Source organism: Heterocephalus glaber, unplaced genomic scaffold (genome assembly GCF_053883595.1).
Source record: "Heterocephalus glaber isolate CG9 unplaced genomic scaffold, H.glaber_assembly_v1.0 deba00001578, whole genome shotgun sequence".
Lineage (NCBI taxonomy): Eukaryota > Metazoa > Chordata > Mammalia > Rodentia > Bathyergidae > Heterocephalus > Heterocephalus glaber.
In genome coordinates this window covers 69,783-86,366 of record NW_028258359.1, presented here as the reverse complement: position 1 = coordinate 86,366, position 16,584 = coordinate 69,783, and the positions used below count along the sequence as shown (strand labels likewise).

The window sequence follows — 16,584 nt, the reverse complement described above, 5'->3', positions numbered from 1 at the left end:
AAGTCACTAAGTTTTCCAGGCTGGGCCTAAACTTGCAATCCTCCAGCCTCAGCCTCCCAGACTCCTGAGATTATAAGGTGCATGTGCCATAGAACTCAGGCACTGACTCTCTGAAACCACACCCTTTTCTCTAAATGGCTGAGTAATAACAATTATAATAAATTATTTCCAGGAATTATTTTAAGAGTTTGGGGGGCAAAAATAGATATTCAAACGTCGGACAGGGTAACTAACATGCAGACATCAAGAATATCCTGATTGTTCCCCTGTTAGTCATCCACAGCCCACAAAGGCATTTTTCAATGGATCTGGCAGGAAGCCTGGATAGGAAAAGGGAAGTTTCACCATGCACTTCCTCCCCCATTTACTGTCACAGTGCAGGGACAAGACCTACCTACACAGATACCTGTAAATTGAACCCTGTCACTTCTGAAACATTATAAGGTTCAACTCACACTTTTCGTTAAAACCCTGACTTTGCTAGCCCTGAACAAGCAGCCGGTGCTAAGGGAAACCTTAAAGGTTGCTCTAGCAGAAAGAAAAGAAACAATATTGCTAAATATATTCTAATAGAAAGTCTACAGAACAAGTACTGCTTCGAGCTTGTACAAGTGCTTTAAGATGTATTTGCCAGTACATTTACTATGGCATTGTTACTAATTGCAAAGAATCAGTAAGAAATGAAATAACCAGTAAATTATGGTAGAAACACAAAATGGAAGACTGTACAACCATTAGAAAATGATCTGAAAAAATGCAGCACCCTCTAGCCCTCTCATGTTTATTTTAAATTAAAAGAATAAAGGGGATCTATAAACAAAACTAAGTAATAGCTTAAATCCATATATGGTAAAAAAAAAACCCACATAGGTGACAAAAAGATGTTCTCCATGTGTTCTGGGAGAAAACTAATACAGAAATCTGTTGCACTCATACATTTTCCAAAAGCACACGCACATATACAGTTTTTTTATGCACAAGTCTAGAAGCATATAAAACAAATTATTAATAATGGTCACCTCTGGAGAATAAAGATGAGTACTTTTCACCCCACAGTTCCGCACAATTTACATTTCTTCTTACATGCATTATTTTTTGCTTTCTAAACTATGTTGTATCATCTCCCAAAGCCTGTGTACATAACTAAAAGCAGCGAAACTGATTTCAAAATAATACTCCGTGAATAAAGTACACTACCTACATTTAAACATCTCTCCATATAACTCACTCAAATCATAGACTTAGGAATTCTCAATAAGCATGTGGGCCACTGATATAACACTAATGAATAGCACATCAACAGACAGATCTCAAGGCCATGGTTGCAAAATTTAATGAGAAACAAGGTGTGTGTCCAGATGCTTGTTGAATTCTCATGGCTGTGCCTAGCTATATTACAGGTAAAGAGATCTGCCATAGGAAGAGGCCTTGCTTAAATATCCTTGCTTCTCTTCTCTGATATTAGCCCTCTTTATCTTACTTTCCTGGAAGAAAAGAAACACTGGCAGATTAGAAGCTTTTATTCTATCACTGCTTCCTTGCCTCTCCCTCACACCTCTATGCAGGTGTGCAGGGTGGAGCTCTGCACAGTGCCAGTGCCTCTGATCCCTGAGGAGTGGTCCCACCAGCTGCAGCCTCGTCCATGCTGTGGAAAGAACCTCCCCATGGAGCCACCTGCAGGGACAGCTGATTGAAACAAATAACTAAAATATAAACAAATTTTTTTCAGTACTAGAAGAAGTAAAAAATTTTAAAGGTAGCCTATGTAATTTTTAAAAAATTTTTTTTAATTTTCAAAAAATTACATCTCTCTACAGTGTATTTATTCCTCTAAACAAATGTTCCTACATATCTGAACAGTCACTAAGATTTTAAAGAACAGTCACAAGGGAACCAAAACCATATAACTTTCTCCAAGAAACCATAAGCTACCATCTGCTGGGACCTATAAGCAGTTAAATCTATACAGCATGTAAGTGGCTCAAGTGACCCAATAGATAAATGAGCTATTAGACTAGCAGAAAGGAATCTGCTATAATAAATAACATTTCCAAACAACATATACCAGAGAGTGAAAAAAAAAAAAGAAATTGAAATATCTAAGATGAAAATCTGCAGTGAGAAAAGCGATCATATTTTATTGACTTTCTCAGTTTAAGGTCAGCAATGTAATTCTGAGGGCAATACAGTATAAGACAAACTCATATGTCACAAGGAAAACAACCCAGTTCAAATCAAATCTGTTACAGGAAAGTTTAAGTTCAGATTCCAATAGACGTCAATTGAAAATTAAGTAAATTAGTAAGCAAACACTTTATGGTGACCACAACTGAACCTCCATGTTAAAAACACACGCATAAATACTATATAAAAGCACTGAGTACTGGTTTAACAATCCTTTTAACAGATCATTTGAAAGGCTCAATTGTCTCCTCTGCAGTGCATGTTGGTGGTTTCTGCAGCTTGCTTAAAAATTATGTGCCTTTATTGTGCTAAAGAAATTCCGAGAGAAGCACAACCTACTCATTGATGACAGCAACACAACCATTTTTCACATTCTTCACTTACCAAGTCTGCCAAAACACTTCTTTATCAAACTCCTAAGAGCTTAGCTAATGTTAAGAACATAAACTTTCTATTAGTTGGCTCAGTTTAGGTTCTTTTCTACTCTGTCCATGGCAAACCTGCTAAAACGAGTTAGGGAGAAAGCATTTAGTTGCATTGGTTATGTTCCTTAAAACCCTCTACCATCACCTGTCTCATTTTTTCAGTAACATAAATAATGTAAAAAAAAAAGGTTTTAATTTTGCAAAGCACATCGTTTTTCAACCCTACAGTTGCCAATTAAAAATGTGACTCTGGGTTAACATTTGGAAACACTGCAGCTAGGTGGGACATGATTTGAACAATACATAGATGTTCTATACAAAGAAGCCTCCTGGATACTGAGATAACACAAAATGAGTTCTTTCCTCATCAGGAAGGATCAAAGCAAAACCCAAGTCAATTTTAAGAAAAGACAGAGAGAAAGGGTCATAAGAGATAGGCAGAGTACGGTTTAAAGTCACAAGCTAGAGGTAATCAACATCATACACACACTGCGTGGGGAAGCCACGGCAATGCTTTGGACAACACCCTCTTACCAGCATCAGGCGGGGGCTCTCTGCTTCCACTTCTCCCTGAGCTGCATCCTTGTATTTCAGGGGGGACTCGATCACCAGCTCCTTTTTGACACTTCTACTGCTTGTCCTGCACTTATCAGCCTGCATTCTCAGCTGAAAACACAAGTCAGAAAGTCTGCAAAGAGGGAAGCTGCAAGTCTCTGGCTGTGCAAAGCACATGCATGCCAGTGGTCCGAGAAGGGAAAGGCAACTAGCTTCCCAGGTGCAAGGGGTCAGCTGCACTGGCTGGGTCTGCAGAGCCTGTGGAGTGGGAAGGCATGACAGCAAAGGCCAGCCTCCAGGGGTGTTACTACTGCTCGGAAAATGGGAGGCTCCCGCTTGCTGGCCAAAGGAAAACAAACCCCAAACTGAACAATACACAGTGTACTGCCTCTCCGATAAATACCAGGCTCATTGTGTCTGTTCCACACAGCCTTGGCCAAATAAACTCAAATCCAAATAGTGCAGGGTTTAAAGAAAACTAGTTACAGTTAGATCCTTCACAATTATTTCCAATCTGAAGCTTGCAGAGCTTAAGAGCTAGCTAACTTGTCTGGCTGCTCTAAGAGTCTTATAGTTTCAGAATGCTTTCTTGTGTGTTATGGCTAAACACCACATGCTTGGCTGATGATCAAAGCAGGAATGAACCAGCAAGGGTGTTCCCACGAGGTGCGAGAGTGGGAAAGTTTCTCCCCCAGGACAGACTGCAGCATGGAAAAGTTAATGTATCTGCTATTTTATGCCAGAAAGATGCTATCATGATTAGTGAGTTAGGATTCTGTTTAATGAAAACATTTACCACGATACTTTTAAGCAGAACCTTTCTTTAAATACACCGACACATGTGTAGGTACCAGAAGATAATATGCCTAATACTAAGTACTAAGAAGATCACAGTGAAAGTATGAAGGCAGAATGGCTCTCCCTTCAAGGATCCTAGGAGCCAGTTGAAAAGGCAAATGAAAAGATAATCATAAATGATCAATTAATAGAACTAATACATAAGAGAACAGGGAATTGCTGAGTCACCATCCCATAGTTCAGTGGTGATAGGGCCCAAAATGTGTTCCCCCTGCCAAGACTGGTTTTATTATTTTTCCAAATCAATGAATGGGTTTTTTTTCCCCTTACATAAATCACCTCCCAGAAAGTTAAACATAAGTGCTAAGGAATTTATTAAAAAGTTACATGGAAAATGAGCACTAAGAATGGGATTAAATATTACTCTGTACTTCCGGGAATGCTAGAGCTTCTCCCACTAATTCCTCTTCTTATCTCCTTAAAATGAGAAAGCACTCAGTAACAGGAGATAACAGTAGGAGTAGTAAGTAAATAATGAATCCAGTTATTATATAGCAACAGTAGGCAACACAGGCACATTACACCCAAGAAAATACATAAACTAGTATATGTACAAGTTTCCCACTTTTTAGGTAAAGTAACTGGAGCTGGCACGGCTCAGGAGAGGCTGTGTAGGAGCTCAGAGGCCACCCTGTGCCCACTAGACTCCTCCTTCCCGCCAGCACCTGTTCTGGCCACTTTATTTCAACAGCTAAACTGAATCTGTCACTTAAACTCTGAATTTCTTGCATATGGGGTAATAATGATGTGATGAATCACAAGAAATCAATGAGTCCATTTTTTTAAATTAGTAGCTTTTATAATTTTTTAAATACTTAACTCCTAAACCTTGAGTAATCTTTGAGGGTAAATATTGGCTCTCTAACCAAAGCTGCATTCCAAAATAATATGACCTATGAATTTTTAAAATCTGTCTTTGTAAAGTTACAACAGGACAGAAAACAACAGCAATGATTCTCAAGTACATATGGACAGAAATGAAGTAACAGTTAAATCTAAACTTAGAAATGTCCTAGAGGTAAGGGAAATAAGAAAAGATGATGGCACAAGCCTGAACAAACAGCCTCAGTAAAGCACAGCATGACCAATAAGTCCAAAACCTGTCTGCAGTGGCTCCAGAAGTCTAAATAGCCCAGTTCTTCCTCAAATCTCCACCATTAGTAAGCTTCCGAGATTTCTGGATTTTAAAAACAGAAATGTTATCCAATTCATTGAGTCTGGTATTCTGTAGAGAACAATAAAGAGCTTAAAAGTCTATTTATTTGCCAATCACTGTACTCACTGTATCCCAAGCCCTATTCAAACCCTGCATAGATACTTTTTTAATCCATACACCTCTATGTAACATGGTTTTCCTCATTTTACAGAGTAGGCAACTGATACACAAGGGTTTAAATACATGCAGAAGGCTATATGGCAAACAGAACAAAGTTCCAGTGTACACACTCATAATCCTGAGTGTGCTGAACCAAGTGTTTATTCCGACATTCAAAGGCACAGTAGGGATCCCCAGCTAGCAATTATTGATAACCGCAGCATCTAGGTTTAATCCAATTAAAGAAATTTGGTGAAGAGGTAAAAAGGTCTTTAAGTTGTTTTTAAGTGCCTGAGGCATAGATGGGGTTCGTTTAATGTAAGTACTGTTTGTTGTTATTGCTGTTGTGATGCCAACCTGAAAAAAAATCAACCCCAAAAGCCCTTGGTTCAATCCCAAGTAACACATACACGCGCGCACACACACACACACACACACACATGAACACACACATGCCCCAATGTTCTTCCCATTTTGCTGCTTATGTATGGCAGTTGCCTTCAACTATTCATTGGGAACTCATCATCCTCATGCCATGAGCCAAGCATCTTCTTCAAGTTTTTCTGTTTTACAAAAACTTTTACAATGATTTTGTATTTCTTTTGCAGTTTAGGATTAAAAAAAAAAAGTGTTTTTTTGGGGGGTACCGGGGATCGAACTCAGATCCTTGCTCTTGTGCAGCAGGTGGTGAATCCTCTGAGTCAAATCCCCAGCCCCCCCAAAAAATCCCTTTAATTAGGTTTGAAGTTTATACCACTTGTAACCCTCCAGGTACTCAGAACAAAAAGGGAAGCATGGTCAGTTCCATACTTTGTATCATCAAAAGAAGAAAAGACCCCAAGCTGTAAAGTATGTAAATTTTCTATAAGTTTCACACACAGAGATTCATATAAGGTAGACTCCTTAATGTACTAGACTAGGATCTCAACATGTTTATAGGAAATACAGCAGCAAAATTCACAGGTGTTTTTACCTTACACCAGAGCATTACACTTAAATCCCACTTGAAGGAAAGCAATTGGGGGTGGGGGGGGTAACCAGGGATCGAACTCGGGTCCTTGCACCTGAGCAGCAGGCAGCAAAACCACTGAGCTAAATCCCTGGCCCAAGGAAAGCAATTTTGAGAGCAAGACAATCCTCCAGTCTTCAAGTAGGCCCAAGTTATGAAAGAAGGAAATTTGGGGGTTTCCAGAAACAGAGATAGTATTTTCAGCTGTCCCTTTAGATAACTCCTCGGGCCATTTGAAGTGTCAGTGTTTTATATCACTCGTTCAGTACAGATCGAGACTTTAGAATCTGACCATCAAGGATAGTTGCACAATACAGAATTCAACCTTGGATCCTAAACCTCCAAATAGGAAGTGGTTTCTCTAAAAGGCTCATGAGGCTGAAGTCTGAGGATATGAGGATGACATCTGGTCGGCACAGCCACAAGAGGAAATTCCATTTCAGAAGGGTTGGAAATAGATGGCCAAGTTTTCCTCTACACCTTTTTAAAGAACAAAGTATATGTTGGCTGTCTGGAGTCAAACTCCATAAACATCACTGGGCTCCTACTATCTACTACCTTCAGTGCTTTCAAGACTGACTTGTTTAATTCTTAAAATAACAAACATGTCCAAGAATATGTATTCAAAGCAGCCAAATGGAGAAGAGAACATCAGTGGGGGTAAGGGACTCAGCAAGCAAGGTAGTAAACAGTGAACTACAGCGAAGGAGAGGAAAAGTGACAAAGGGATGGCAGATACGTAGGGGCGGGCTCGGGTGGGAAGGTGGAGCCATGTCAGAGCCCATCAAGCCTTCTTGGGAGTCAATATAATAACAATTTATTCTGCTAAAACATTTGAGCTTACCTCAAATATTTTTATCATTAGAGATGTAATGAAAGAACCACAAAGATATAATTCACATTATCTACTCTAGTGTTTTATAGTGCTGAAACCCAAGGCTGAACTTGGGGAGAAGGTGGTTTGATGAGCCTTCTAAAATTACACATAATAATGGAGTACTACTCTGCCATAAAGAAGGATGAGCTTCAGACATCTATAGCTAAATGGATGGACCTCGAGACCATACTCTTAAGCGAGATAAATTGGACACATGTTTCAATACCTCATTGTTTTTCTGGTGTAAGAAACTGAATGTGAAAATAAGGACTGATATGTATAGTGGATGTTGGGAAATGGGAAGAAAGTGTTCAAACAGGAAGGGGAACAAGGAAGGAGGGAAGGAGAAAGGAAAGACAGGACAAGAAAAAAGTGAAAATAGAAGGAAAAAATGTAAACAAAGCTTTTGTACAAAGGGAGGAGAGGGGGCTTGAGGGGGGAATGGGATAAAATAAAAGAAATTTTAAAAATAAAACTAAAATTACACGGTGCCTGCCTCGCAAGCACAAGGTCCCAAGTTCGATTCCCCGGTACCAAAAAAACAAAACTAAACTAAAATTACACACAAAATTGTGTCTGTCAGAGAGAGGGAGAGAGAGATTTCTGAGTCAAGGCCCATGGAGCTAATTGAGATCTCAGAAGGAACCCACAGAAGAGCTTCCACCCACAGAGTAAAGAAATAGGTCTACTGAGATGAGCTGCAGAGCCAAGCAAAATTTAAGGGCATAAATCCCATCACCTGGTAAGTTAAATTCTCTTTAAGTAGGGACAACAGCAGCAATATAAACAATCATTAGAAAGCAATCAGCAGTGTCAGTATGTGTATGGTCTCACAGTGGTACCCTGGTACTTGTCCTTAATCGGTTCTGGGAGGCACAGAGCACCAAAAAGGACAAATACCAGACAAATCATTTTGCTGGAAAGGGTATCAAATCACAAGGCAATTGACAACAACACTGACAAATTCTAGCTTACGTATTAAGTACCAAAGAACAATTGCTGAGAACCTGGACAAAATTTTTGCATCAAAATGTGTAGAGTATCAAATTCTATGAGTTTCAAAGCAATCGAGTAACAAGGTATGACTGAATTTGTTTCCTGAAGGCTATGTTAGCAAATGGGTCATAGGAAGCCTGATCACCAGTGGACAAGTGAAGGCCAATAAAAATTGTTTTCTAAAAACTGTTAATGCTATTAAGGACAATTCACAATATCATATGCACATAAGATTTTTCCTTTTTTATTTTGGTACCGGGGATTGAACTCGGGACTTTGCGCTTGTGAGGCAGGTGGCAGAACCACTGAGCTAAATCCCCAGCCCTGTATATAAGATTTTTAAAGAACAAAATATGATTATTGATTATTTCTCGCATATGAGACCATTTTTTATGTTCTCTCTCTACAGTCTTCTACATTTTCCAAGTTTTCTTCAAAAGCATTTATCCCTTAGAAATAAATGAATGAGCTGGTTAATACTGCAGTTCTACCTCCACAATGCCACTCAGCATCTTGGTGACATCAGAAAAGTCTCTTCACTTCTCTGAGCCCCATAAACTTCATCTGTACATTGTAAAATAAAATACTTACACCAAAGGATCTTTCTAGCCCTACATATTTATATCAACTGTTAGAACTCCCCTTATTGGTAATATTTAGGGGAAAACACACTACCCAGTGGAAAGTTAAACATTTAAAAATCTTCCCATGCTACACAGAAAAGAAACACACAAAGACTAAAACTCAGATGTATGTCCAAATGTGTCAGATTCTCATTTCCAATAGAACAGAGCAAGGAAGAGCCAAGAGGCTGGCAGAAGATGTGCTGTCTGTGAAGCAGTGTTATTGGGGAGGCCAGCTGCCCTCCCAGAGGTCTCAGGTAAGCCAGTATGCCAGCATGCTGAAGCCCCGAATACTCTGTTTCAAGATGTGGAAGCTAAGACAGGAGAGCCCCATTGACACTGGATGGGTCCCTGTGTACAGAGAAGGCTTTGCCTACAGCCTCAGAATGTCCAAGAGGCTTCTCAGTAAACACCCTCTCCTCACCCTGGAACATCCTCCTTCCCTTTACCTGCTTTTATTTTTCCTTAGCTCCTGTCACCATCTGGGACTCTATGTTCGACTTTTCTTATTTGCTTAATGCCAGTCTGACCTCCTCCCCCAAAAAGAAGTTCTGTGCAGGGATTTCTGTCTGCTATGTCTACTGCTCTATCCCCAGGTCCTCAAGCAGTGTTGAGATAGGAGACAGGTGTGGCTTAGACTGGCTGGGAAAGAGAAGCATGGTGGGATCCCAGGATCTACACAGCTCTGCCTCTCAGGACCTATGTAAAACCTTCTCACGGGTTCCCTCCAGATGTGGATGGCATAAAAGAGACGGGACACCATGAGGAACCCACTATTGTGACTCTTCACAGCATGTCTTCTAGACCAGGGTGTACTTGTCTTTTTGCTCTTCTTCTTCTTTCCTCTTTTGTTCAGCCCAAGTTGGCTCTGCAGAGCCAGTTTTTCCTTTACCTTTTCACCCCTAACTTTTCAAATAAACTTTTGGTACCATTTTTGGCTTGTATCATTCAATTATTTTCTTCGAGGCAAGAAGGGCCTGGAATAAGTTCAACTGGTGAGCCATTTCTAAAGGAACTACCTGATAGCAGGGTATCCAAAATCATATATCAGTTGAATTTACTGGAGGCTCAGGATCCCCTTGCTCTGGAAAATAGAGTTCTGGACACTGAGGGGTTTTATTTTGTTAGCTGTCAATTTATTTTGAAAGTGATAATGATAATTTGGCCAGCAGGGTCAATCATTAATTTTAGAGGTGGAAATTATTTAAAAAGCCAAGAAAAACATAGTGTGCTGAGATTTTTTTCAGGAAACTAAACTCCCAGTACGAGTTAGTAAAATCCAGCCTCCACCATGTTGGGAGTTACCTGCCAGTGTTCTGTTTCCCCTTCGCAGCTTTGAGCGCTGGAAGAGGAAAACAGGGAGCTCTGTCCTGGAGTGCCTGCACAGTACTGTCCATGCAGCAGGCAATGCTTCAAAGTTTGCTTAGACAGTAAATGACGAAGCTGCCTCACCACGACGTGACCTAGCACAGATGCAAGCCTCACAGGAGTTCCCGGGAGCTAAAATTTTCTAACTTTCCTCACTAATCACAAATGTTGAGGTTAATGGTTAGAGAATATATTCTTAGTGAGAAAAACAATTAAAAACTTTTTAAAGCATTTATGTTTTTCCTCCTAAATAAAATGCATCATTCGAATATAACTGGAAGACAAATGTTCTATTCTTTCACTTCTCCTCATGTCCACTCCACCTCCCTCAGTGCTTATAAAAATAAATAAGCACCCTAATGAAAAACACAAATTACCACCTTCCAAGTTTATTGGTTTGTAAAATCTCTATTTGTATCTGTTAAATTTACCTAAGGCAAGTTCCACTAGGGTTTACAAGGAGCTGGTGGGCTGTCTTAATTTATAGCTGACAGGGATGGAAAGAGCTGGCAGGGGTCACATGTACTCCCAGGAGGCACATAATATGGCAATCACTTATCACACAGTGGCAATAAAGAGGATCGGCCTTGAGGCAAACTCTGGACACCTACATGGCTACAAGGGGAAAGTCCACATGTGGCAACTGCAAAAGTGATCTTAGCATTTCCCTTGAGCACTTCTGATTCAATTCAGCTGGCACTTGCAAGACAATGATCATGTACAGTAATACCAAGTCCATAACAATCACTGGGAAGTCCCGTCATTTAAAAAGCAGTAGGCTGTCCCTTGCATAAGATAATAGCATCAGCAGCACAGATGATGTGTTCCATCCTGATGCCTAATGAGGGCCTCTCATTTCCTCCACACTTATTGTAACTGGCTTCCTATGTGAACTTATGAGACTGCCCAGGAATAGAGGACACAGCCAGTGTTAAGAGGGTTTACATATTGTTATTCCTGGGCAGAGAAGCCACACTCCACCTCCAACAGGGCTTATAAAAATACATACATAAACTCAACAATTTCTTCACTGGTAGGCTACAAATAAAGGTGACTTGAGTTGAATAGTCTGTTGTTATTTCTCTTACATTTCTAAAAAATTTCAAAGGTCCTTAAAAATTTGATTTTGAGCACTTTCTCACCCCAAAAAGATCAATAAAAATGTGAGGTGATGGATATATTAGCTTAATGTAATTATTCCACAAAGTAAACATGTATCAAACATCACATTGTATACCATAAATATATACATTATTTGTCAATTAAAATAAAATTAAAGCAGCCACCGTGGTGCACGCTTATAATCCCAGCACTGATAGAGGCTGAGGTAAGGGAATTTTAAGTTTTGAGTCCAGCCTGGGCAACTTAGAAAGACCATGTATAGAAAAAAATATCTGGGAATGTAGTTCAGTGGTAGAATACCACTAGTACCTAAATAACTAACTAGTACCAAAAATAACTAAATTCTTTAAAGAATTATACATGAGCAGCCAGGCATGGTGGCACATGCCTGTAATTCCAGCACTCAAGAGGCTGATGCAGGAGGACCATGTTCGAGCCCAGCCCGGACTACACCATGAATTTAAGACTACCCTGAACCTCATAGCAAGACAGTATCTATATAAAAAAATAATTATACATTGTACAGAATGGGCTTCATCTTTCCCTGTTAACACAAGGAAAAAAACTCTTCCAGGAAAAATATGGTTAAAAAAAGACGGTGAGATGGTCAGTCAAACTAAAAAATCCACAAAGAAGGGCCACATCTGAAAGCCCTTCTCTTATTTCAAAAGTGGCAGATTAGCTGGGCATGGTGGTGCACACCTGTAGTTCTAGTACTCTGGGAGGCTGAGGCAGGAGGGTCACAATTTGGAGCCCAGCCTGGGCAACTTCAGGGCTTAGAGAGATGCTGTCTCAAAATAAAAACAGAAGCTGGGGACATAGCTCAGAGCAAGGGCCCTGGGTTTAATCCCAGTACCATCAAAAGAAAAACACAATTAGCAGGTTAAATACAAAATAAATGGGGCTTTCAAAGTTACTTAAGGCATTTAACAACTCTCCAGACATATTCTTCCATTTATGTTTTGCCAAGACCTAAAGCAGGGAGTCAATATTTATTTTTTTTATTATAACCATGGCAGAAATGAAGAAAGAAGAAAAAGAAAACATTTACCAAGCCCCCAGGCACTTGACAAACATTTATTTAATTTAGTCCAATACAACTCGTCCAACATAAGTCTATATAGTGGTGTTTACAAAAACTAGTACTCTTATAAATTAATTAGCTTACCCTAAGTCTACATGGTTCTATGCTTCAGAGGTATGTTCCAAAATTAATCCTAAAGCTGATAATTAAATAGACCAGAATTTTACAAGTTTTATTTCAAATACAATTCCATCTCTTTTTGAGCACATACAACCTCACTAAGGTCTGAAAATATTAGAAGATAACAAGATCTAAAACTATAAGCAAATGTAATGTTAATTATAATTATCTCTGAAATAAAGAACACATGGCTTTTATTTTCCTTTCTATTTATTTGTTTTTAAATTTTATTCTTAATAAACATGAATTACTTTAATGCCATTTTTTAAAATTTTCAAAGCCATTTATACCATTTGGGAAATATTTTAAAATAATGTCCATGAAAGTGGCTCATGTTTCTATGGTGCTTCCTCCAGGGTGGGACTAGAGTTGGGTAAGAAAGGTATTCGCTTCAGTAACAAAACTTACAAGAACACTTAAAAATCTCAGTAATCAGCTGGAACGCACATGCCTATAATTTCAGCTATTCAGGAGGCGGAGACAGGAGGATTGAAAATTCAAGGCCAGTCTGGACAACCTAGTGGGACACTGAAGAAAGAAAACTGAAAAGGGCTGGGGATGTAGTTCAATGGTAGAGCACTTGCCTAGTGGGCCTGAGGCCCTGGGTTCAGTGGAAAGGAGGGAGGGACTCAATAATTCAGTAATTAAAATAATACTTTATGAACTATTTAAGCAAAAATTCAAAATTTGTACCCAAAAGTCGTGATGAAATAAAGTTAGGATCAGTGAAACTAGTAGCCCCGGCTGGCCTTGAATGCATGGCTATCCTCCTGCTTCAGCCTCCCAAGTAACCAAGACTAAAAGCTCAAGTCCCACACACTGTACATTCCTACCTTCTTCACAGAAGTAGCCCCCCCTTCACTCACTACCCTCAAGGTGGACATGGCTCTGGAGCCTCAGCAGTCGCAGTCTCCCCTGCTCCCCAACTTTTACACCAAGAACGCTGACAGTGTTGGGTCCTGAGGCCACACTTTCCTGTCCTCCAGAAATAGTCTGTCAATCAGGAACGTCCGCCCACTTGCTCCTGAGTTCATCCTGCCAGGTGCCTGCTCATCTCCCAAAGCTCAGCTTGGAATTCCCTCATCAGCAGGCCTTGGGAATACTCAGACATAAGAATGTCTTTCTGCTACGTACTCCAGCGAAAATAAGATGAGGCAAGAGCCCTGTCTTACAGGAGTTGCCAAACTCAGCTGTGCATCAAGTCCTTTGGGAAGATTTAAGATGCTAACGACAATGATGCCCACAATGATGACAATGACACAGACTCCAGAGCCCCACCTGGAACCTCTGACCTAGCATCTTAAACTAAGGCCCAGGGATGTACCTTTTTCACAGCTCCCCAGGTAATTACTATGCTGCAGACTTTTTACTTATCTTGTTTTAAAATCACTGATCTTAATAAAATAACTTAAAAGTACAGGAAAAACAAACATTCACAATGTTTAAAGACAACTCCAATACAAGGTAACATGGACGGTTCCTAGAAATATCTCTGCACAGGTATGACAAAGATGATAGTACAGTACTTGGCTAAATGGAAGGGGTGGACTGGCGTGGACATTAACATGTCACCACTGGCTTGAGCCACGGGTGCTATATGCATGACTATCCCATTGGGTGCCACAGCACAGTCCCAACAGGTGGTACAAGATGCCCGATGGGACAGTCATCCTTGTACAGCCCCAGCGTGAATGTGTTAGAGCCAAAAGCTTTCTACTTCCCTGGGAGAGAACACACACCTTAGCCTTATTCAGATGTCATGGAAAATTTCCACTCATCCATGACTAATCATTTTCTACTTAGCCTTTTTGGAAAAAAGAAAACCCTGTGCAGGATTCTTTTACCAGAATTATCAGTCCTCTACCTCCTCTATTCCCTTCCCCAACCCCAGATAAAATGGCTTTCATTTTCACCCTATCAGGAAGGACCTATACGGCAATATAAGCTTCACACATCTCCCAAATATTTTTAATGCTGTGATCATATATGAAATGTCTGTTTAGCATTACACATTCCTAAATGTAGAGGATCTAGAACAAAACCAACCCTAGTTTTGTCCCCACAATCCTGTTACAAATACCTTGCTTGCACACTAAGTTACAAACTCTCCTTCAGTTCAAATTTGTGACCTGTGACAACTAAAAGCAATGAAGCAATCTGTTTAGAGGAAGGTAAAGTCCATTTCTAAGGATTTCCTTTCTCTTCTCCATAAGAGGAATAAAATGCCAAAGTCATATCCTCCATATGTATCCTCCATCATTCACAGCAATTAGGCTAGTAATGGAAACAATGTGCCACCAGTATCACAGGATCAATGCACTATTATTCTCCTTTCAAATAGAATATGCTACTCAGACTATACACTGTACTGATACAACTTTCATAAACCTGTCTATTCCCTCATATAAGACTTGAAGGAAAGACAGTAAAATAAAAAATTAAAACAAGTTTGTTTAGCAGCATTTTTGAATTGATACTTTCCCCAACATCTCATTTTGAAATAACTACAACTACAGCACACACTACCACAGGGGGGTCATTGAATGGGGGTGGGGGTGGGGATGACTTCTAGATTTGTTACAGTGAAGATAAAGCAATTGAAGTTGTGAGCAGACTCAGCTCCCCAGATCTGGTGTGCTACCTCCAAGTTGATACTTATCTTAGGAACACTCACCCACAAAATGAAGACACTAGACCACCTGATTGTCAAGTTCTTTTCCATTCAAACTCTGTACAATTCAGTAACACATATTAGTGCCACAGTTAATTGGGCTCTCTCCTACTATGACACCAATTTTGTCACAATCTGTGGGACACGGTACTTCTGACAAAAGGGAATGCTTTAGAATTTTCTCAAAGTAGTCAAAAGAAGCAAAAGGAACACCCTCCTCCTTTAGCCTTTTACTGGATATAAGTTGAGTAACACTGAATCTAGTGGGCTTAAATTATTATAATCAAATTCATCTTTTTTTTCTCTTTTTGACAGTACTAGGGATTGAACCCAGGCTCTTCACACTGAGCTACATCTTCAGCTCTTTTTTATTTTTCTATTTTGAGAAAGTGTTTTGCCATGTGGCTAAGTTGCCCAAGCTAGGCTTGCACTCACAACCCTTCTATCTCAGGCTCCCAGAGTGTCTTTTTATCTCTTTAATGAAGCGACTGGGAAATGTAAAATTACCATATATAAAAATGGTAATAGTACCAGGCTAGATGATCCCAATTCTGTCACATTTTTCTAGACAGAAAGAAAAAGTACTTTCCAACCCTTGGCAATTAGGCTGAAATTATACAACTAGGCTCCAACCAAAGGAAATGTGAAAAATTGGGTAGCAAAGTCTAAGTACAGCCATAAAACAGGCTGCTCAGTATCATCTGTCTGATTGCAGGGAATCTAGAGGAGGCCTTCATGGAGCCCTTGGCAATGGAGCAACTACAACATGTAAGGACAGTCAGGTGTGGGGGCACAGACCTGTAATCCCAGCACTCAGGAAGCTGAGGCAGGAGGATCACTGTGAGTTTGAGGCCAGTCTGGGCTGCACAGTGACTTCAAGGCCAGCCTGAACTACAAAAAGAGAGATCTTGTTGAAAGGAGAGAGAGACAGAGAGAGAAACAAGATGGAAGGAAACCAGGTTTTTGGATCATCATGTAGAAGACCACCCAATGTACAGCCCGTGGGATCATGTCCCAAGTGAGAAACAGACATTTACAGTGCTGTAATTTGCTTACAGCAGTTAGCCGACCTTGCCTATTATCACACTATGAAGAACACCACAACAGGAAGGATGACTGACTACCTATTAAGAGTTGTTGGGATGAGCTTCGGAGATAGGTATCATTTGGCATCTACAAGTGGTTCCCAAACTCCATCGCATCAGGATCGCTGAGAGACCTTTGTTAAAACACACTGCTGGGCCCTCTTTAATCCTCTCTAACTAGGTGATCCGCTAAGGAGTCTACGTGGGAGTGCTGGTCCCTAAGGGCTCCCAGGCCTCCCCTAGCCTCGCTTCCCACACCCCCCAGTTTGGTAGGCTTGATTCAGAGGTGTGG

The 16,584-nt window shown here is 40.2% G+C and overlaps 1 protein-coding gene across 25 annotated transcripts in view; it reads right to left on the bottom strand.

Annotated features, from left to right (window-relative positions):
• Positions 1 to 16,584, bottom strand: part of Dock9 (dedicator of cytokinesis 9) — a 239,728-nt gene that overhangs the window by 189,085 nt on the left and 34,059 nt on the right. For 12 of the 25 annotated variants that reach the window (XM_087193040.1, XM_087193044.1, XM_087193051.1 and 9 more), the window contains exon 1: positions 3,144 to 3,447. The exons of 5 other annotated variants lie outside the window; for them this stretch is intronic. In XM_087193040.1, coding sequence (XP_087049166.1) covers positions 3,144 to 3,341 — 198 coding nt within the window. In that variant the 5' untranslated portion in view covers positions 3,342 to 3,447. Of the gene's footprint in view, positions 1 to 3,143; positions 3,526 to 16,584 lie in introns of those variants that run through there. 8 more of the 25 variants (XM_087193046.1, XM_087193039.1, XM_087193045.1 and 5 more) reach the window with 4 other exon arrangements.